The sequence below is a fragment of the Siphateles boraxobius genome, unplaced genomic scaffold (genome assembly GCF_051911475.1).
Source record: "Siphateles boraxobius isolate OS27281-9 unplaced genomic scaffold, OSU_SipBor_1 130, whole genome shotgun sequence".
NCBI classification, from domain to species: Eukaryota; Metazoa; Chordata; class Actinopteri; order Cypriniformes; family Leuciscidae; genus Siphateles; species Siphateles boraxobius.
The window spans coordinates 10,145,224-10,168,483 of NW_027508734.1; the positions used below are offsets into that span (position 1 = coordinate 10,145,224).

At 36.6% G+C, this 23,260-nt stretch overlaps 1 protein-coding gene across 3 annotated transcripts; it reads right to left on the minus strand.

The window, feature by feature from the left end:
- Nucleotides 1–502: 502 nt before the first annotated feature.
- Nucleotides 503–23,012, minus strand: LOC143736988 (reticulon-3-B-like). Of its 3 annotated transcripts, XM_077227850.1 has the most exons (9): nt 22,747–23,005; nt 17,124–17,168; nt 11,257–13,896; nt 6,750–6,957; nt 5,539–5,677; nt 5,106–5,175; nt 4,911–4,957; nt 2,868–2,926; nt 503–2,697 (listed from the first exon to the last, which is right to left on the minus strand). In XM_077227850.1, exons 1-9 carry the CDS (start codon nt 22,838–22,840, stop codon nt 2,649–2,651), a joined length of 3,351 nt encoding a protein of 1,116 aa, XP_077083965.1. In that variant the 5' UTR covers nt 22,841–23,005; the 3' UTR covers nt 503–2,648. The 3 variants fall into 3 exon arrangements, with proteins under 3 accessions (XP_077083965.1, XP_077083966.1, XP_077083967.1); XM_077227851.1 differs by lacking the exon at nt 11,257–13,896; XM_077227852.1 differs by lacking the exons at nt 11,257–13,896; nt 17,124–17,168 and having other exon boundaries at nt 22,747–23,012.
- Between the last annotated feature and the right edge of the window lie 248 nt (nt 23,013–23,260).

A 23,260-nucleotide genomic window follows, 5' to 3' on the forward strand; every position in this document is an offset into this window, starting at 1 on the left:
AAGTTTGGGCCTCCTGCATTAAAAAAATACAGTAAAAACAGAAAAAAATGATGAAATATTACAATGTGAAATAATGATTTTATTACAATTATAAAATATTTTTTATTATAGTTTATAACGTATTCCTGTGATGGCAAAGCTGAGTTTTCAGCATCATTACTCCAGTCTTCAGTGTCACATGATCCTTCAGAAATCATTCTAATGATGGTTTGCTGCTCAAAATATATATATTTTTTAATATATAAATGTATTATTATTATTATTATCAGTGTTGAAAACAGCGGTGCTGCTTCATATATTTTAAAACATTTATTAGGACAATTTGATGAATAAAGTTCAAAAGATTGATAAATTTGATGGATCCTTAGAGTATTATATATATATATATAGCTTTTGAATGGTAGTGTATTTGAATGACTAATTCATGAATGTTATAAAATAACCTCAAATGTAATGCTAAGATCGATCTACAGAGGGAAAAAACAAGCTCAAACACTATAAATGCTTTTGGCATTTTTATTAAGTTCACTTTGACATCATTACAGGGACCACAAGTTTTCCTGTTTGCATCTTTCCCCCCCAAAAAAGCTCCTACATATTAACTTAAACTTAATTTAGAACTATCAAACTAAATGTAGATGTTAGTCACCACATCTAGTCTTCAAGAGTCAAAAGCAAAAACAATGTGATCTCCATCAACCCTTCTCCGAGAGAAACAAAGGAAAGAAACAGCAAACATGCTAAAGACCTACAGGAATAAGTTAAAAAATAATACCCAAATATTAAACTGAAACTCAGTAGAGAAGAAAGAAGATACGAAGACGTAGAACCTAAACAGAGAGGTCTGCATCTATTATAAAAGTAGTTATATAATCATAATTTACCCTTTAATGGAAAGAAAAAAAAGGTGGTAATACAAATTTTCATAGCTTGACCTGTTCTTTAAAAAAGCAAAACACACGTGTGATCTATCCTGTGTAGAACATGCCAGTTAAGCAACACAATGACAAGACACTTGCGTCTGAATCTGATCATGTGTGTAAACATGCATAAAGGGTACGTGAGAGAGAAAAATTAAAGTTAATTGGAAAGGGACCATAAAAATCACAGAACAAACTTTTAAAATGCAAATGAACTTTTTAGTGTTTAACATTTCCGATGTTCTGCTAAACAATTTTCCCAATTTGGACATGCTTCCAACTGCATCAGCTGCAATGTTAAATAAACGGCGCAATAAAACCATTATGAGCAGACAGACTATATAGTGAAAGTCACAATATGAATGTAACCATAACTAAAGATATATGGTGCATATTCCATTTATCACATTGTAAGCCTTTGCGCAGACTGACTGCTTTTAAACAGCACATCCAAAGCCATTTTTTACCATGCTCCCCTTCCCTTACAGAAATCAATTCACCCTTGTATCTTAAAAGCCAACAGTGTTTGCAGTGGGAAAAAGTGTTATCACATGTCATTAGTAAGTGTAATTATTTATCCAGTTTAAATAATGGCATGTACTTTGCAGCCTTAAAAATATTTAAACTTCTTCAGTCCCCAAGGTGGTAACCAATGGCCTAAAATGCTGACAAAAAACATTTTTACCTTTCTAAATGACATGAATGATGACCATTGGCCGTGTTTCAACAAAAAAAATCAATGACTTTTGAGGCCAACTTCACATCTCGCACAAGATTATTCCCCTTCTCTCCTATAATTCTGCTGCTCTTGCGATCCTATACATAAAACTCATTCTTAAAGTTATTCATATTTATTGTTACGAAGCCAATGTCAGACAGGGGACTTAAAGCAGCCAACCTAATCGAGATATAATATAATTACTATTATGTGAAGAGTAATAACAATAACATTTACATGTGAACTCAACTCCGACGACTGAGTGCAAGAGAGGTGCGAAAGAGAAATATAAGAGCTGTATATTCGTTTTTTTTTTAAATATAAAAAGCAACACTAACTACTTCACAGCAAAGAGCCTGTTGTAATCGAACTATATATACATACACGATATTAAAAACTTTGCCAATAACATGGAGGATAGTGAACTAGACCAAATTATCACTGCTGGTCGCATCCCGATCAAAACGTGCAAGACTAGTAATGGTCAGTGCATTTCAGATTAATACATACACATTTTTCGAAAAACAAACGGGGGGAAAAGTATGTTTCATAACGTTCACTTTTTTTTTTTGTCAGCATTTTTCAGTGAAATGTTTACATTTTTAAAAGTACAGACATTTGCTTGAGTCAAACACCTGTCTCTTTATTCATTACTACCGCACCACCCAACACTCGAAACCAAGTCATAAATTCAGTCTAGTTCACAAATCCATCCATACACTGGCCATCAAAATGGGCATCCAGTGGCATTACATCACTTCCTGTGTTGAGAATCATCAGCTCCCGGAGCCCCGAGCTTCTTTTCCTAATGCTCGTTAATAAGCTGCAGAGTTAACAGTGAATATCAAGAAGCTTTTTAGATTTTACATACTAGCTGGTTCAGTGCAGATGGTTGTTTTAAGGTGTGAGGGTTAAACGGGGGAGGAGAGAAGGGGCGGGGTTTAGAGTAAAGGGAGGCGGCTAGAGATAGAAGGATGGTAAACATGGCAACAACTGATCGGAGGAGAGGATCATTCTGCTTTACAGCGCTTCATGGCTCCTGGGAGTTTCTCTTGTAGCCTGAGGGAGAAAAAAACGAGACAAACACCCATTAGGTGACAATATTAATACATGCTTTTGAAGCCTCACTAATTGGCAGCCATTTCCAAGACTCAATTCTTTACAGATGGAGAGCACCACATTCTTACTTTATTTTTAATACTTTATTACTCTACTCAAAGCATACTAACTTGGCCATTGTAGTGTTGACTTGAGTGCGTACAATGTCAATGTAACGGTCAATCTGGGTCTGTGGAAAGAACATAGAGATGCTGAATTATAATAAACAATAACTGTAATATCACTGCATGTGATTCCATGCAAATTTGCTGGCATAACACTAGGATATTGTGGGTGAATGCTAAGAATATAGTAACTGACACTTACGACTATTTATTGCAGTCACTTTTGTGGACATTAGTTTTTTTAGTTTAACAATACAAATTATATACAATAAAAAAAGTGCAGGTAGAGACGAAAACACATAAGGGCTTATTTAAAGCCTCCAATGAAAGTGAAAATAAAAAGAGCTAAATTAACATTAAAAAAATATTATTGGTTAAATTGATTAAATCGAGATTAATCATATCTACCATAAAAATATGTAGATATATATAATGTGTGTGTGTGTGTGTGTGTATGTATATGTGCATATATATATATATATATACACACACACACACAGGCGATTAATCGATTTGACAGCACTGAGTATATATAATAATAACATAATATATATGTAATACTCTAAAACAGTTTCTGAGCATCATGACTTTCATTTTCCCACTATGAACATATTTAAAATTGGGTTACTGCAGTTTTGAGGTCGATGCATAGTGCTCTGCGCCATTGAGATTAAAGAGACAGTTCTTGTGGCACCATTATGAAGTTGAACGCATCATTATTTCCGTACATTATCTTCATTAGCGCTGTGTTTAAAACGAAGAAAGGTCAGAAGAGAAGAAAACCTGCATCAGGCACTCATTAACAATCAAAGTGTTACATAAGATTTAAGACTTGACAAATGCTTTAAGAAAAAATTATGACAAGTGTTCGGAAAGGGCTTACATAAGACTCTCTGGAGCAATAATCATACATAATGATCACTGTTCAGTCTGAGTGGGCCGCTGTTCTCAAACACTAACTGCATGTGTCATCTACTAAAAGTTTTTTTCAGCAACTCTGTGCAAGTGTTTTAAAATCACATCAGTGTTATATATGCAGTGAAACGTTTATTTTTTAATTGCATAATTTCCGCGCATAAGAATTAATTAATACATGAAGGCACATGAATAAAACGTATGCTTATCTGTCCCGTTTTGATTTAATTAGTATTGATTGTGATTCACCAGTTTTAAAGAAATGTTATTTGCTTGCTTTTAAGTTAATGTCATATAAAGTATATACTAATAGTATAAATGTATATTAATATGTAAATCCTTATATTATTAAATATATTCTATATATTAAAACTTTATATCATTATTACTACTACACTATGGTTTAAAAGTTTGGGGTCAGTGGGATTTTTTGTGTGTGAAGAAATTAATACTTTTATTCAGCAAGGATGCACTGATCAACAGTGACAGTAAAGACATTTATAATATCACAAAAGATTTCTATATTCCATTTTATTTCTTTTGAACTTCATGGTTTCCACAAAGACATCAAGCAGCACAACTGTTTTAAACATGTATATTGATAATAAATGTTTCTTGAGCATCAAATCAGCATAGTAGAATGATTTCTGAATGATCATGTGACTTTGAAGTATTGTCATTACAGGAATAAATTGCATATCAAAATATATTAAAATAGAAAACAGTTATTTTAAATTGTAATAATATTTCACAATATTACTGTTTTACTGTATTTTTCATCAAATAAATGAAGCCTTGGTAAGAATACGAGAGTTTCAAAAACAATTAAAAAAATATTACCGACCCCAAACTTTTAAACAGTATAGTGTATTATTATCATTATTATACAAGGTCTTATTTGGACTACAACAATAAATACTCTTTAAAGAGATGGTTCACCCAAAAATGAAAATAAAATATGAAATGAAACCAATCCTTTAAGATATCTTCTTTTGTGTTCAACAGAAGAAAGAAACTCATACAGGTTTGGAACCACACGAGGGTGAGTAAGTGATGACAATTTAAAATTTTGGGTGACTATCCCTTTTATGAACACATACTGCATAGTTTGAAAAGCAAAAACATAGATCTAACCTTGTTTTTCTCATAGATGGGCGGTACACTGAAGAGCAGGATGTCAGCTGGAAAAGAAAACACCCAGTATTTGGCAATTATGATCACTCTTGAACTCCACATGTGATAATTCTGAAAAAGTCAGTCTCTATAAACAAATATTTCAGTATAAACTCAAATTTTAGTATGGTGTTAAAAGTGGTATATTTGGCCTACCGAGGATGAGGATGGTGATGCCATTGAAGACCGCTCCAACATATGTCAGCAGCCACATAACCACTGCCAGCTGAAAACACAAGGAAATATGGGTCAAAAGAACAGAAATCCTTTGCATCCCTCTTAAACCACAAAATCTGAGAACACACTTTTCTAAATGAAAAATGATGAAATCAGTCCTTTAATAAAAATCATAGAGCTATACAGTAAGAGTCATAAAGGAGATAAATGTTCCTTGTTGCTTCTCGTCATTTTTGGAACTTGAATATCCCTATAAACATGATGTATGGAAAAGACATTACATTCTTTAAATTATACCGTTTTTTTATCTACAGAAGAAAGTTTGGAACAACATGAGGTAAAAAAATTCTGAATGAATTTGAGAACTATACTTTTAAATCTGTTCATTTCGAACTGCTGGTCTGCCACTGACCTTGATGGAATCCACCAGATCCTCGACCAGAAAGAGGCGGCTCATCTGCTTGAGCGCACGGTTGACGTGTGTGAGACAGGCGTCCACGTGCTTGCGGAAGGTCTCGGGCGGCACGGCGACATCTTTCTCCATCAGAGCTCTGTCACAGGCACAGGTCAACCCAATTAACCTTACCACTGCATACACACACACCACTGAGCACCACTGCACTCAAAACCTTACTAACACAGAGCATTACAAAACATGCCAAACTGACCTACAGTATATGAAATGTGTAGCATGTATTTTTAATTCTATTTATAAATTCTATTTTATTATATTCAATATTGTAATAATTTTATATTTATAGATTTAATATTTTTAACAATCACATTATATATCTATATATATATATAATGTGATTGTTAAAAATATTAAATCTATAAATATAAAATGATTATATATATAATATATTTTTACAAATGCATTTTTTTATATAAATAAAAAATATATATTTTAAACAATTATAATATATTTTTAATCATACACACAGTAGTGGCCAAAAGTGATGTCAGGAGGGAATATTAGTTTTTAATTACCCTACAAGTTCAATTAAACCATCAAAATATGAGGAACCCATTTTATATATATATATATATATATATATATATATATATATATATATATATATATATATATATATATATATATATATAATTTTTTTTTAAACATTTTAAATATGAGGGAAGATCAAAACTAACTTGGTAAAGGTATTTATCTGACAAAATTACAGACTAAAGCTTCAGGTTTTATTTTACTATGCAAAAAAGCTCACAGGAAAAGCATACAGTGACTTCAACATAATGAGCTATTAATATTTCATTGGTTCTCTCTTGTTTTTGCATGTGCTAATCATTTCTATGCATGACTGTCTGGCCAAAAATTACCCTATCAATTTGGCAGGTTTCATTTGGTTTATCACAAATAAAACAAATTGACTCCAATCACAACTACGCAATATGCTTATAAAATCTTTAACAATTTTTTAATAATATTTGAATAAAGGGTGAAGATGTTAACAGGCTGGCCATCACTTTTGGCCACTACTGTCTAACAGTACTAGTGGCCCAATTTTGTTTTAAATATTACAGATGATATACATTTATTGTATATTGTACAAGACGAAGGTGTTTTTTAAAATATACAGAGCACACAGAAGAGGAGACTCTCACTTGAAAGGGTGTCCATCGGTGGACTTCTGCACAGCCTGGATGACGGACTTGTAGATGCGGAAAGAGATGGTGACACAGAGCAGAGCCAGCAGCAGGTATGAGATCACGCTGATCACGCTAAACGCTGCCAGAGAAAGCAGCAACAGCAGCGACACGCCAAACACCACGCCGGACTTCTTAGGGTCCCGCCAGTGCACCAGGTCATTCACTGCACGACAGAAAAGGCATGTGAAAAACGTGTGCGTGGTGTGTTTTGATGAACGTAACAGGAAATAAAACCCGCACATAACAAAAATATTGATATCAACTGTTGAATTGGAGCAAAACAATTTAAATCCAGAGTATGCAGCAGTAAAAGCAATAACACATTTTAATAAGTTATTTATGTACCTGAACTGTAAAATCATTAGCTCTGCCATAAATAATATAGAGCTCATATTTTCCATACTTCTGCGGTTACATAATGTAGTTTTCGAGTGGCTGGTGATGCGGCGTGAAAGGAACCTTTTAAAGAAGCCTTACATAAATGGCATTCTCCACGTGGAGCGATGCCTTGAGGGTTTCGGCTCTGCGTGTTTCCGTTTCTGAGGAAATCAAGGACGCATAACCAGTCTATGGTGGTATTCAAAACATTAAACTTCATAAGGATGCACAGCTCTGTACCACAAAAGAACAGCACAATACACCCATTTACATATTTATATTTCCTGGCAAAGACTAGATGAGGAATTCATACTTGGCCATGTGTGGGATGAGTCCTGTAACAGAAGACCTTACACGTGCAAGCGTTGGCTGGTTGAAAACACAACCACGTCTTCCACTGTTACTATGTTTGGTCTGTCAGCTTTAATACATCACAGCACAGATATGGCTCTCCCACTCCAAGAGACTGTAAATGCATTCATGCATTAATTTCAAGCAATACATGGTCAGGTACCACTTTTCTTTTTTTTTGAGTGAATGTTTAAACTCTGAAAAGCACCGTAATGCAAATTGTTATTTGAAATTAGTTGAAAATTACTTAATGAAAATTTAATTAGGGGCAGGAGGGAGATAAATGGTCAAAACTAGCCATGTTAAATAATATTTAACAAGATCCAGTTCAAAAGTTTGGGGGTCAGAAATATTATTTTCATGTTTTTAAAGGAAGTCTCTGCAAGGCTGCATTAATTTGATCAGAAATACAGTAAAAACAGTAAAAAAATTAAAACATGGCTGTAGTCATAACAGTGTCGACTTATATAGTTGTAATGTTCCCAGATGCAAGAGCAAACATTCAAATAGTAAACATTTAGCGGGAGTGAGTAACTGTACAATAACTGTTCAGTTAATAACCCTCTGTTGATCCGACTGTCCATGGGCGGAGATACAAAAATGAGGAAGTAAAATAGTTTTCATGAAAGCTCTGGAGCTGTCAAAAGAGTTTTGCTGACAAATAAATGTGAATGTTTCGGTCCAGGTAACATAGAGGACAGTGTTCATTCACATACTACCAACATTGTAACAATACAAAGCTGGTTGAAAATCACTACACTTTAATATTTTTGTGGAACTTTATACAAGTGTCTTTATCGTTACTTTTGATTAAATTTATGCATCCTTGCTGAATAAAAGTATTAATTTCTTTGACTGACCCCAGACTTTTAGTGTATCTACTTGTTCTCACAATATGGAATTTGTGCCATTTTTGCTTTTTAAAAAAAGAAGAAAATGTCATGGGACACCAAAGTCACCAAGCCAGTCTTCAAAATTAATGCAAAGACAAATGTTGTAATGAAAACTCAGATATTTAAAAATTTGGTATTGTACTCAACCATTTACCATAAACAAACAGGCACATTTAAAATAACATAATTTGGATTTTGAAACCTAGATGAGCACTGATCAGTTGAATGCTGTATTTTAAGAGAGGAAGTGAGGGGAAAAAGTAATATAAAAACAAAAACAGATATAGAGCAACCCAAAGGGGGGGGGGGGAAATGTTTACCACAACAGTCAACGTGACATAACTACAGCACAATGGTGTGTGGCAAATGATTCAGAGCCTGAGAGAGCACTATTGTTTTTGTCCACTCCGACTGCTCGGGGCTAACACTAAAACTAAATGTGAGGGGTTTCCTCCCTGCTCACTGCAGGGGTCTGAGTCCCTCCCAGCATGCTTTGCTAGTGCCCATTGGGAGGCAGCCTAGGCTGAGAACAGTCATTCGTTATCTTTCCCTCCCTCCCTCCCTCGCAAGGGTTAGTGGACCCAGATACAACAGCATGTCCCAGTGGCTGCTGAGCCGCAGTGGCCTCTTTTAGTTCTCGCACAACTCAGCTCTTAAAGGTACATGCACCATATAATGCGTTTGTGTGAATCCGTGTAAGAGTCCACGTGTGTCTGAATCATTTAAGAGTCATGCATGAAATCACGTATTCACCCAAGCACAAGAAAAAAAATCTAGTTTTTACTTGTTACAATAAGTGCTCAGTCGTATGTTTAGAAACGAACAGTGTGAGCCAATTTCCATGCAATGGAAAGCTAATGAGGTCAGTTATTTAAAGACTATTGGCCATATTTATACACTATGGTCTGTTTCAGTGTTCTTAAAATGTTTGCACTTGCTTATTATCCTTTTAAAGTCTCAAGTGAAATTAAACTACTACATTTTACAGGCAGAACATATGGAAAAATTCAAATGCCTAACGTGAATATTTATTAGTTTATATACATATCAATTATAAGTACATAAATGTGTACAGTGATTAGCCAAACCTATGCTTGAGTTAACAACCTCATTATCTACAGCTCTGAAAAACCCAAGTGGAAACCAACACACCCATTAAAACAACCTTTCACACCACTAGAAAGCTCTGTCAGCTGTACAATGATTGACAGCTAAAATACCAAGTTACAATCTTTGTTAAAAAATGTCAGCCGCAGCAAACAACTCAAATAGAGACTGAAAAGTGAGGAAGAATATGCTCTAGATCTGTTAAATAACCCTGTAACTGTTACAACTATATCTGGCAACTAGCACAAGAAATGAATTACTGTCTATATGAAGGCGTTGACGTAATCAATTATGTCGATTGCGTAAATAAGTTGCTTTCAGAGGAATGAGTCGATTTGTTGCACTGTTTATATTCCCCAGTGATGGTGGCACCGACGCCCAGGCATGCTGAAAATAAGCCATTATTACAAAAATACCGAGCCCGATCTAAAGTGTGCAAATTTTTTAAACGGAGACCGAACAAAATGGTTATCTGCCCTCTCTGTAAAACTGAAATGGCATAGCACAGCAGCTAAACTTCTATGCAAGAGCATCTGAAAAGAAATGCTCCAGGGCTCTCCAACCCCAAAACGATGAGACAGCAATGTAGGTATTTGGACTATTACAGTGAATTTTTACACAGCACTAGAATACGCTTGTCAGTCACATATTTTGTGCTTAATACGGCTGCATTCATAAAGCATTCAGTTTTTTTACGAGCTGCTGTAGGTGCGAGGCTGTGAGATGATACCTGATGAATTAACTAATGTTAACCGATACTTATAATGTTAAGTTAATCAAAAATTATCTGTGATTAACTAATTGTGAAAAACAAATTTATTCTCCATTAACTTTGTTGATCAGAACAGGATGTTATGGAGTCCAGAATAGCAGGGCTCAAACATCAGCAATAAAGTAATTTAGGGGAAACATTCTTAGCTTGTTTTGGATGTGTAGCCTACAAAAAGAAAACATACAAAAATACAACATGCAGGTTCTATTTAATATATTTATTTAACATAAATAAATAATTGTGCTTACAATAATCAAGAGAAATAGTCAACAATAATGAAACTCAACAATTCTCCCAAAACTAAAGGGGAAAAATGTATATAGTCCTTATGGTAAAGGCCAAGAATTTCTCCTTTAAGTGAAAAAATAAATAAATAGCATACATCGATAATTCTGCATAACTTTCTCTTTAGTGTTACACCAGATCAGTACACACATAACAATATCATAATAACTGTCAAATGGAAGATAATGCTACTCCTTTTAAATGACACATTTACCCTCACTTCATTCCCAATGGCCTTTCTTTAGAAGGTTACATAAAAAGATGAAACCCGAGACTAGACATAACTGGTCACCTGACTCCAAGGGCTGTGCAGGCCATGCAGCCACCCTGCAGAAATGTTTATATCCATTCCTTTTAAATTATACCATCATGTTTTTAAGGTCATGAGACATGGCACAGGAAAAAATACAATTAATTTAATGTTATGACTAGTCTTAGTTTATATGTTCATTCAATTTTCCTCACAACAAACAAGTCATTTAAAATCTCCATAAAGCTATTGTAATAACTTGAAAATGTTTAGTTTTTGCCATCTTTACAGAGACATACTTATAGGTTAGTGTTGAGTAAATTCAAGTTGAGTTATAAAGAAAAAGAGGTAAGTAAGGTCTAGTGTCTGGGCATACTATGCGTGCAGGGTTAGCAGGGCTGCTTGCCCAGAAGAAAGACATGTTACCTGAAAAGTGGGTTAGTATTGCTGTCAAGACATGCTCTGCAAGATGGTAGGCCTCTGCAACCCAAATGTCGATTGCCTCTACCTCTTTGGAAAGTACTGCCTGACACTCGTTTGGAAGAGTTTGAGAAGATGAAGTGATCGAAGCCTCAGGATTTGATGTAGGAATAGGAGCTTTATCAGGCTTCAGGACAGTCTTCATTGTGGGAATATTCTCGTCTTCCTCCTCTTGGCTGCTCCCGAGCTCTTTCAAAGCAGAAATTGTGAGGCGCTCGTGCTCCAGATCCATGATCATTGCTGGGGAGGATTGAGTGAAAGGAGGAATATCAGATTTGGGATTCTGGTCTATAGTTTTGTGTCCAGAACTGGGCCCCTCAGGTTCCTCATCCTGTCGTGACTTAAGACACTCCCTCATGAAATCCACAAAGCTGTCAGTAGCTGCTGTTACTGAGCATTCTGCTTCCAACGCCTCTGTATCACTCATAGTCTCTGGCGAATCCGGTCTATCTAAAAGATCTTTGGGGGTCATAACTAGAGGTTCAGACTTCGTTATCACTGATCCTTCAGCAACCTCATTTGTCATAGGCTCAGAAATAACGTCATTGATTTTGCTAGACAGCTCACTGTGGAAAGAGGGGAATGGTGCAGGTGGGTTCTCTTGAACTGGGGTTTGTCGGTCATTGGACTGGACTGGCAACTCTTCCTGTTCCTGCAACTTAGACGTCTTGATTTCCACTTTTGACTTTTGATCTTCTGAATCAACACTTGGCATTTTGTTTTGGCAGAGTATAGTCTCAATATCATCAGGAATGTCAGATGAAGTTTCAAAAAGGGAAGGCTCAGGCACAGATTCATAGTCTAGTTTGCATTCATTGGGTGTCTCATCGAAATCATCAGTGATATTATCAAAGGATTCTTGAACAGGAGCACTGATATTTTGATTATCTGTAAGACAGTCTGACTTTGAAAGCTCTGTTTTCTCACCTTTACTCTCCTTAAAATAAGACAAATTCAGCTGGTCTTTTAAAGCAAGCTCTTCACTGGCGTAATGATCCAGGTATGTCTCTACATCACTGGGCTCATTTGAGGGGCAGCTGATGTCTGGTGGAAGGTCAGAAAGTATTTCTGCAGTCTTGTCAAGCTCTTTGTCAAGGGTAGATTCTTTAAAGGGTTCAAAAGACACTAAATTCTGCGACATATGTGACTGCTCTTGAGAGTCCTCGAAATTCAGGCCTCCTGAGTCTGGGGAGGATTGGAGGAAAATGCCACTTTCATAATCATCATCAATAACCTGGTGTTCAGGAGAGTGCTCAGCATCAGAGTCAGTTTGATTTGCCTGAGAGGAAATGTCATGGTCAGGTTTATGTTCTTCATTTAGAGTTTCCACAGATGCATGTTCTTCTGAGTGGTGTTGCTCTGGTGACCCTCTGCCCTCACCTTGCAAAATCTGACACTTTTCACCATCATCCTCCTCACCTTCTACCTCAAACTGTTCTTCTTCCTCATCACTTAACACTTGTTCCTCAGTTTCAATGACATTAATAATAGGTACCTGAATTGGCGGTTTCTTGTTGTTTGGAATGGTCTCCTCTTCCTTTTGGCTTTTGGTGTCTAGGTCATCGTTTCCCATTATTGGGATGCTCATGGCTTCCTCAATCACTGTATCATCCGACTCCCCAGAGCTGTCTACCTCCTGGATGTCAGCAGGCTCCAAATTTCCTTTCGAAATGTTGGAATGTTGTGTAGAACTAGGCTCCATCTGTTGGGACACAGGGGGTAATGGAGACTCAAAGTCTGCAGGAGTAGCAGGGGAGAAAGGAAGCTCTTGATTGTCTGGGGATATCTGACAGCCTTGAGTGCCTGTATCAGCTTTCTCTTGCTTGTCCCACATATAGGCTGTTGGTAAAAAGTTCAGGTCAAATTCAGAATCTTCCTCAACACTCTCTTGTTTTGATTGTTTGTTGACATCCTCCTTTGATTGATCAATGTCATCTGCAACTTTGATAGGGCTGTCCATAAACTGATCAGGAACTCCTGCAAAAGGTTCTGGAACTTCACCTGTATCAACATTTTTTGCTTTAATCACTTTGGATGGGCTTTCTTGCACCATGGGGGACTCATTTTCCTCATCAAGAACTGGATCTTCAATGTTGAAATCTGGTGCAGGAGGTAAGTGAGCTCTCATCCAGTCAGCTGTATCTTCAAAGTCAGTCCCATGCCTTGCCTCCCCAAGAACTTCGAAGGGTGATTCGGGAGATTCCTGTTCATTTGACGTTGTCCTTATTTGAAAGGAGGAGCGGGAGGAAATTCCATGCAATTCTGTGGGGGATTTCTCATAGTGACGCTCTTTAAAATGTGGAAAACCCCCATCAAAATCATTTTGCTTTGCAGCTAAAGCTTCCAATGCTTTGATTCTCTCAGATACTGGGGAAGTTTTTATAGGCGAGTCCTGCTTTTGAGAGCCTAAAGATGAATCAAAAAGCTCTCGTTTCTCTTTGAAGGTACGATCTATGTTGTCACCAGGTGATCCTGAAGATTCAATTCCACAAGCAACTGGAGAAAAGGAACTTGACTGAGGAGAAAAGTGAAGAGAGGTAGCCACATTTTCTGAAGGCTTGTCAGAACCTAGTACCACTCTTTTGTCTGCATCCATCATGAAGCAGGAAAGAGGAGGAAAAGGAGGGTTGGAAATAAAGACAAACTCTACCTTAATTCCGATTTGCTAAAGCAGGGGACCATATTTGAAGCTCAGGTTTGTATAGGTTTGTCTTTAACAAATTAAGAGCAGTACAATTTCAAAGCCAAAGATCCCAACAACTTTAGCAATCAGCAGCTACACTGATACTTTATGTAGCATTCCCAAGATGCTTAATTGCTTGCATCCATTTAACTGAAGCTAAAGCGGTCATGCACACACTGCATGGTCCCACATATTAATGGATGGAGTTTGATGTCTGCATGCCAGCTTGATAATGTGCTGATATCATTGAGGAATCTCAATGACACATACAACGCTTCTTAAAACATTTTATGTGTTTATCCTGTAAGGGCAGATTTAATAATTAAGTAAGATGACATCCATAATCAAACAACAACCCCCCCCCCAAAAAAAGAAACAAACAAAACAGACAAACAAAAGTAGAAATCAATATCCTCAGTAAAATAACCAAAGAATGTGTGAAATGATTAAAATACTGTTATTGTGGAAACTACTAAACGGTTTTCTGAGCTATGCTTCAACTGTCTAACCATCTATTAATATAAAAAAAGAAAGAAGATAAATCAAATTATGTTGTAGATGACAATGAGGCCAGAATTACAAGGGCACAGGGAATGCAGCAAAGTGAATGCTGGACATGCTGATAATGGAAATCCTGACCATTTTACCATGCAACACAATGGATGTATCCGAAAGATGGAAAATTATGCCTTCACAGGCACTATGTGGAGGTAGGCAGGTAGCAATGCACATCCAATTACAATGTTTGTGTCACATTCTGTCTACTTAGATACCTCCATTTGGTTGATCTGCAGCGAGCGATTTGTGGAAAAAGTAAATATGCAGTCTAAAAAACACATTAGAAGAGTAAATTAATTCATAAATATCCATTTAAAAAAAGTGAGAAATAAGCATTAAAATAACTAAACATATGCATTTTGTTGTACAAGATGTTACGGTGCCTTGGAAACCTTAGGAGGTACCTTTAAACACAAACATGGCCTGTGAAGTCATACACTGACTGGGCTGAGAGGCAGCAAGCCAGTTCCTTTTCGAACACAACTCCTATGTTTTAATGTATGGCCTCATTGATTAGCATAACATTCGTTTTTAGTCTTAGCTAAATGATGCTGACTACAGATTTAAAATAATTATAAAAAGGGTCAAACTTATATTGTCCTAAATTATTAAAAAAGCTATAAGATTAAGCTATATGCTAAGCAATATTTTTATTATTATAATTTCTCCTGACTCTTCTGTAGGGTGAGATAAAACAGGTTTCAGAGTGACAACCACATTCTAAAATTCAAATCATTTTGTTCCTTTCCAAACCTTCCATTTCCTGGTTTTACTTTAAGATATAATCTTTGAATTTGCATGCTGAAGGCATAGTAGTGAAAAAAATGTTCACTGACAGAAACTAGAATTTTCCAAAAGCCTTTTGAAAATAAATGCGTTTTTTCCTACATCTCTTCAAGATTCTGTAAATGCCTGTACTCATTATGCAAATTAAGCATCACAGTTATGACGTGTCTTTTAAACAGTAATGTAATTCAGACTAGTAGCCTGTAAAAACGTCATTAGGCATTAGAAACAAAGATCCTAATTTTCCATAATCTAAGAATCTAAACAAAGTTCTAGGTTTTAGTTTTTTTTAATAGCGGACTATTAACTGAAATAAATTTCTTCAAGATGTTCTAAACATTGTAGGGATACTTATATCTAAAGATCTTAACATAGTGTGGGGGATTTACTCAATCTACTTTATGCTAATTCCTCCTATATATATATATATATATATGCTAATATTATCAAACTCCTGTATGTAAATAGACAAGAAACAAAACAACAAACAAACACAAACAAAAAGACTACAACTTGAGGATTTCCTCTTACTCTTTGGTAAAAGACAACATGCAAAGTGCATGGAAAAAGCAGGTGAAGATTCAGCCGCAGCAGTCACAGGGAAGTAACCCCGAGCAGCGTCCTGTTGCTAGATCCCTCCCCAGTGTCGCTCTACCTTCAGGACCAGTGCGGTGTTGGGGTTGGAGCTCCAAACATGGCTTGCTGTGGGGGAGGGGGGACATCAAGGGCAAGAATCCTCAGGGACACCAACCTGTTCCATTTTTAGGATTCTGCTCTCGCACAAAGTGAACTTGAACTTCTCTGCTATCTTAAAATAAGGTGGCAATCTTGGGATTAAGCTGGACCCACAGTAACGCTGACCTAAATCATGTTTGCAGTGGGTATAAACTGGAGACGATTGAATTTCTACCATCTGTGGGGACTTAGCTTTCCCATTTTTAATCAGTGAACAGTGTCAGATGTGGGGTGTCGACAAAATGACAGGGTATACTAATGGTAAAAAGGGGGTAGCCACAAATGGTTGCCAGGTTGTTGACTGGCTAAGTTAAACTTTTTAGAGTGGGAAACCATATATTACAGGGTATTGTTGTTAAATGTCTGGATTTACAGTCAAGAAGAGACCATGTTAGATCCAATAAGGCATTAAGAAATCAGCCACAGAAATGTGGATGACCTCATTTGAAGAACATTCATGAAGTGAATCCAAATTTGAGGATTTCAGAAACTGTTGAAAACAGAAGGGACTTGGCTGTTATTATGGATTCCAACGTGCATGATTGCAAGGGGTCAACATTAGAAACAGCAAGGGTCATGTTACAAGACTTCTGGTCAGGGAGGGTGGTTGGACTGCACAGTACACGGTCAAGTGGCGTGCAGGTGTGAGACTAACTATTAGCTTGATCCTTAACTTTTATGTGAGAACTGAGTTATCACGACAGTTGAAGGAGAGGACATTTCCAAATATTCCCCATAAATGGGTTAGCTACTTGCTTCATATATAAAGATCTAATTATTTTGGTTTACGTGAAAATAATCAGTAGATTCCCTCAGTGTCCTCTGCTTCATTTCCTACGTTTAAAGGAAAAACTCTAAAAGAAGCCACTGCTGTGAGCATCTAGTCTGGTATAGAGGAGGAGAGGGTCACTGGCGAGAGGGATGGAGTGTGTCATAGCAGCAGCCCAGCGGGACATAGCATACTTAATAGAACAGATAAGACAGAGGAGCATGAAGAGAAAGATAAAAGGTAGAGAAGCAGGCGAGCATCAGAAGAGAACTATACACTTGCCTTGAGGAGACTGAATGAGAGATACAGGCGAAGAAAAAAAGGAATCTGAAAAAATAAAATAGGACAGAAGAATGAGAAGAAAAGTCTCAGTATCCTTCTTATACTCTACATTTGAAAGGGGAAAATGTTAGTGAAATGCCCAGCGAAGCACCTTTTACATCTCAAGAAACTAAAAGAAGAAGAAAAAACAGCTGATAGAGAATAATTCCACTTTCCTCGCCAACTTACATGACTTAAAAGGATAGTACTAGGCCAAAAAAGTAAAAATTCTATCATCATTTATTCACCCTTGTGTCGTTCCAAACCTGTACAACTTCTGCGGACCACAAAAGAAGATATTTTGAAGAACGTTGGGGGTCCAAACTACTCTCGACCCAATTGACTTTCAATGTATGGAAACAAAAAAACGAGACCTGTTTCAAAAATTATTTTGTTACACAGGTTTGAAATTACATAAGTGTGAGTAAATAATGAGAGAATTGTACTCTTTTTTGGTAACCTATCCCTTTAATCTTAAATTTAAGGAGGTTCTATGAGATAATCAACTGTAATTGGTGTAGTTAAATATTTCTGTGGTGTGACATGCTGTACTCTTAGCTATTTCAAAAAGCATTCCTCATTTTATGCATACAGCTCATATTACTTGAAAAACTACACAGCATAAGGTACTTTTAAAAATTAATTTGTAACACCAGAGATGGCAAAAAGGTGTATGGAAGTTTTTTCTAAGAAAATCAAAATTACAAATGAAATGTTCAAATGCTAAAATAATAAATCAAACAGTTAAAATTGCCAGCCATAGCTCATAACTAACAAGGCTCACAGGACCACTTTATAATATGAGTGTCGAATTATAGCTTTAAATATTTATGACTAGGTTGTACTGAATTTTGAGGATTTTGTTTCTCATAGTTTATGCAACCTTAAAAAGGAAAATGAAATTGCATTTGAGCACTTTTTATTTATATTTTAGCATCCATTATTACAATTTGATTTATTATTTGTTAAATGTGAACATTTGATTTACCATGTTAAGTTTGCTAGGAAAAAACTTCCATAAAGATGATTTAAAAAATGTCCAAAAAAAAGAAGAAAAGGTGAGCAGTCAAATTACTTAAATATATACATTTTTGCTTATACGTTAATATAACTTTATGCTTATTAAAAACAAAACAAATATAAAAAAATGATAAGTTAATTCATGTTATTCATCAACTACAAGCACTTTTTTACTTAGTAGGCCTACATCCAGAACTAATCACATACACAACATCCCTCGATGATTCATCTGCAAACTGAACAATACTTACTCACAATATTCAAACGGTGGAACTTTCTCATGGAATTTTCAATGATCCCTCCCATACTTTCTGACATCTAACCCTGCAAAGCACCCACATGTTGCACCATTGTGTTATGTAACCTGTCAAGGGAAGCCATTTTCAGCCACACTTCAAATTTTTGTGTGGTTTGGAAGCGAACAATATTTGCATTCATCCAGAACTAGCCACTTTCAACAGTTAGGTAAATCATCAAGCTATGGAGGCAACACTAGGTCAATTAAATTGGATTCATCTATCTTGGAATCTCAACAAGAACAAGGAGTTCCAACAGTGAGAGTGGTGAGAAACTTAAAGAGAACAGGTTGATCTAGTAGCACAGCAAGCTCTACTGGTCACAAATAAGGAGTGTACCCCTGCTTCACAACATTCTTTGCCCAAACCACACCCAAAAACTTAACTAAGTGACATTGCCTTGAAACACTGATGTGGACACCAAAATCCTAACAAATCTACACACCCTCTATCATATTGATTGAAGTTTTTCTTCCACTGCTTATGAGTCAGCCATATAGAATCTGCTTGACTGCAATTAGGTCATCACAATCTGACATCGTACGATGGTTGGCTAGTCATGTTTAACCGGCAAACATTTAAGGAAATAAGGTGAAGGACATGATAGCTAGATACTATCTATTGCAAGGGCAAAGGTTAAATGCACCAAGATGGCTTGTGTTACAGGGCAGCGCTTAAAGTGGGAACGGATTGGCCTCTTGACACTGGAAGAGCCTTGCGAGGCATCTCTGTCATGCCAGTAATATCAGCTCTATTCGTGAGGGGGACTGAATCATGACACCCAAAGCTTTAAGACTGCTGCCTCAGCCAGCTGTGATCAGCTCTGACCTTAGGCATCACACCCAGACAGAAGAGAGAGGCTGACAGTATTGATATAAGATGAGTTTGTCTAGTTGATTGGGTAAAAATATCATGGTCCCATTTAGAATGACGTATTTTTAATGGATTGTTCTGGGTTGAATACAAGTTAAAGTCTTCCAACAGGGGTTGTTGACATGCCCTTCATTGTGGCATGCTATATATCATCTAAAGTTAGCAAAATGCACATGTATATTGGGCGATGTCTACCAAATTGGCATCAGACGATGTCTATAGAGAAACATCGCGATGGATTAGCCTATTTGGCAACATTTTGGATTTAAACAGAATTAGTTGCGTTTTTCAATTTGTTGTGCGGCCGCACAGGCATTCATAACGGTGCGTGTCTGGCTAGCACCATAGTAATTCATTGAAAAAGCTCCCTCTGCTCCTCACCATTATGAATGGCTGTGCGCATTTTACTTTTGCTTTCTGGCCAGAAACCTTGATATTTAAACTTGTTCTTTGTTCTAACCACGGTGGTAAAACTATGAAGAAGGCATATTTGGTGTAGCCTATTTAATTTAACTTCATTTGAAAATTATTTTGAAGTTTATTGCTGTTTAATTCATGTAAAACATTTAGTAGCCTATATATTTTTTTTTTTTTGCACAATAAAATCTTTACGGTTTAAATTGTGTTCATTGAACTGTTTTGAAAGTAAATTGTATTTTGATCAGGAACAACTTTGTTAAGTTATCATTACCTAATGTCTAAATGTCTGTCAGCTATCGGCCCAACCCTAATGTATATCATTATATATAATTAATGACAGAATTTTCAGTTTTGGGTGATCTAACCCCTTTTTTTGTGTGTGGGGTAAACGCCGTTTTACTCAGTCAAACAATCATACTAAAAATATGTTTGAGTGTGTTGAAAGTTGTTATAACGTTACTCTGTGGTTGGTATGAGACATTTGTTGCACACCGCAGTAAACTAGATCGATATTAGAATATTATATTAATAAAAGCTGGATGACTTGTGTTGCTAAATGGCAGGCAAGTTAATTGTAAAATATATTGCAAGGTGGAGAAAATGCTGTATTATGGCTACCGGTACTACAAATAAAGTAAGCCACTATATAGACAAAATAGTGTTGTCTCTGAGGCATTGACATGGTTCAAATGTTACTCGCAAAGTCGCAATAAATCAAGAAAATAAGATTCATACACCTGTCAAATAATACACATAATATATTAAACTGTCTTTGGTGTTTTCATTGTTTCTACTGAAGTAAACTCTGAAATCGAGGGTAACAAGGACTATGACGTCATTGACTTGCAACGCATTGACACGGCCCATTGCGCTGGTTAAAATAGCTAATTTTGCTGGATTTAAACTTTGTTGGAAACATTTGGGATAATGGAAGTACACAAGTCAGCAAAATATATAACATTGTTCTAATGGTTTTTGGATATTTTAATCCAAAAGTTTTACATATTGTGTCTTTAAAAGAAATGGTGAGTAATCAGAATGCCTGCAATATACAATTTGCCTTATAGATTCATTTAAATTTTAATATTAGGTATGTTATGAGTCAACTACCCATAAACATAAAATTCCGGCAGATCAGACTCACAAACAAATGCACTTACAAAGGAAGTCTATCAGGCAACTAGGCTATTGCATGCTTGTTGTTCTATAGATTTCCAAATGAAAGTGCGTAACTAATAATTAACAGTCACAGATCCTATCGATGGAGCTTAACCTGAATTTAACCCAGAATACTGCATTAAAAACAACACTTGGCTAAGTTTGGAATTATTTACTACCTTATATACTTATGTAGGTAGAATTTGTGTAAAGTTATGATCTGTCCAGTGACAATGGCACGTCCGCACAGGCATCTCAGAGGGACATATTGCAGCTAAATTTATTCATCTGGTTCAATATGTCACCTTCACATATGGTGTCTGTGTTAACAAGCCTGTAAGACAGTATCCATGTCTACATCCTTCCAACAATTCAGATTCTAACCCGTAAATGAACTCAATGCGCCTAAGTTCAAGAGCCAAACAGCATGTGAAGGAGTCAAACATTTTAAACCGTGCTGAAAATTCAGTGAAGGCTGACGTCATGAGACTTAACTTCCAGTTCTAATTCTATTAGAATCCCAGACGCCTAAATAAAGCCAAACCAAGGAGGACAGCGCTCCACATATGCTGACGACCTAAAAAGCAGTGAACCAACATCCATAGTCAACAAAACCCACACGGTATTGTTTTCACAATGGAAAAACATACAGCATCTGAACAAAGGACATCGTGTCATTTCACCGACTGATTGATGGACAAATGGCCGGAGCTGCATCTATTAGTGCAATGTTTTTTTGCCGTTTCTAAAATATAAAAATGGTCGCCTTTAAGATTGTTTACATAGCATGCAAAATGACCGGCGATTAGAAATTATTAACAAAGCCATCAGACTTGACAGTGGCGAAGACTGACCCAATTCTGCGAATCGGTTATTTATAGTTCGTTTTAAAGAAACGAAAGAACGCCATGACATTATTATTACATCTCAGACTTGGCATTTACATGATTTAAACGTACCAATATAGCCATATGTGGGCGTATACTCCTTTTTTATTATAAAGGCGTTTATTTTAATGTCATATATGTCCTTATTCAGTATGTTGCGACCATGATTCAGTTCATAAAAGTAATTTAGAACCCAAATATGCAGAAGTAATTGAACAATTTCAACATTATGGGTTGAATCAAGAACCGATTCAGTTCTGAACATTCAATCAATTCATTGACAAGATCCGACTCAAAAGAACGATTCATAATCGGTTCTAGACAGCTCTATTGATTATTCTAGCTTTGTCACGTCGCTAGAAATGTAGATGGGGTGTGTAAGCAGTTTTCCCCTAAATTTACACTGTCCTCCAGTTTCGGATGCATCTGCACTGCAGATGATCAGCTGAGCCGTAACATGTGCCCATTTCAGTTCAAAGCAGTAGCTATTATGTGTCCCCATATTTCTCCATGGCCTTTCCCTAAAAATAAACGTCAGGTCAAAGCAGTGGATGAGAACACATTCAATGGAGTCCCACATCCGCCATGCATGGCATGTAGGCTATACCTGCAAAGTGTAGATTCATCAATAATCTTTCTATTATGCCAAAGGGAGGCGATATGAAAAGTGTACGTGAGAAATAAACAGTGCATGACTCTTACATAACGCCAGAGAGTTACAGTATTACCTGCAAGGCATTTTAAACATGTGCATACATTCAAATCGACTGTGCCAGCTCGTATTGTCCTCAAACTCACTAACGTTATTCAGCGAGACATTTCCTTTTAGAATTAGAATGGTAAGTTACCATTTATAATGTTAATAAACACACACCCTAAATTGACGTTCACGTTCAACGACACTGTTGTCTGACGTTCACGTTCTCTTACCGGAAAACTTTGAGTCTTTGGCCGTTGCAGAGTGTCCATCGTTAAGGCCTTGTGACGACGAAATCTGAGAAGATTGGGTCATTGGATCTGCCATTTTTGTCGTGTTGCTCTACAGGGTCTGTAGCGTTGAGGTTGTGGCTGTTGGTTGTTAATCTGAAGGTTCCCGATTCACCGAGTATTTCCCAACACAGCGGCGTCACCGAGCCTGCACAAGCACATTAGGTGAACCTGCCTGAATGTTGCAGTGGATGGGGGCGGTGGAAGACAGACAGGGCGGGTACATAGAGAGAGAGAGAGAGAGAGAGAGAGAGAGAGAGAGAGAGAGAGAGAGAGAGAGAGAGAGAGAGAGAGTAATTAGGGTGAGAAGTCGATTAGAGGTTCGTCATAAAACTATTTTGATTTTGGAAGCTTCGATATTCTTCCACAGGCCTTCCTTTTCCTTCATGTCACATACAGTCAAATACATCACATACATCATATGATTTTTGTATGATATAAAAACTAGTATCTGTGA

Excerpts from the sequence above, each read along its gene's own strand:
- LOC143736988 (XM_077227850.1), bottom strand. The coding sequence starts at position 22,840 with ATGGCAGATCCAATGACCCAATCTTCTCAGATTTCGTCGTCACAAGGC. Across the intron at positions 17,169-22,746 it reads CAAAGACTCAAAGTTTTCCG|ATTCCTTTTTTTCTTCGCCT; the intron begins GTAAGAGAACGT and ends TTATTTTTTCAG. Across the intron at positions 13,897-17,123 it reads TCTCATTCAGTCTCCTCAAG|ACAAAAGAGTGGTACTAGGT; the intron begins GCAAGTGTATAG and ends TGATGGATGCAG.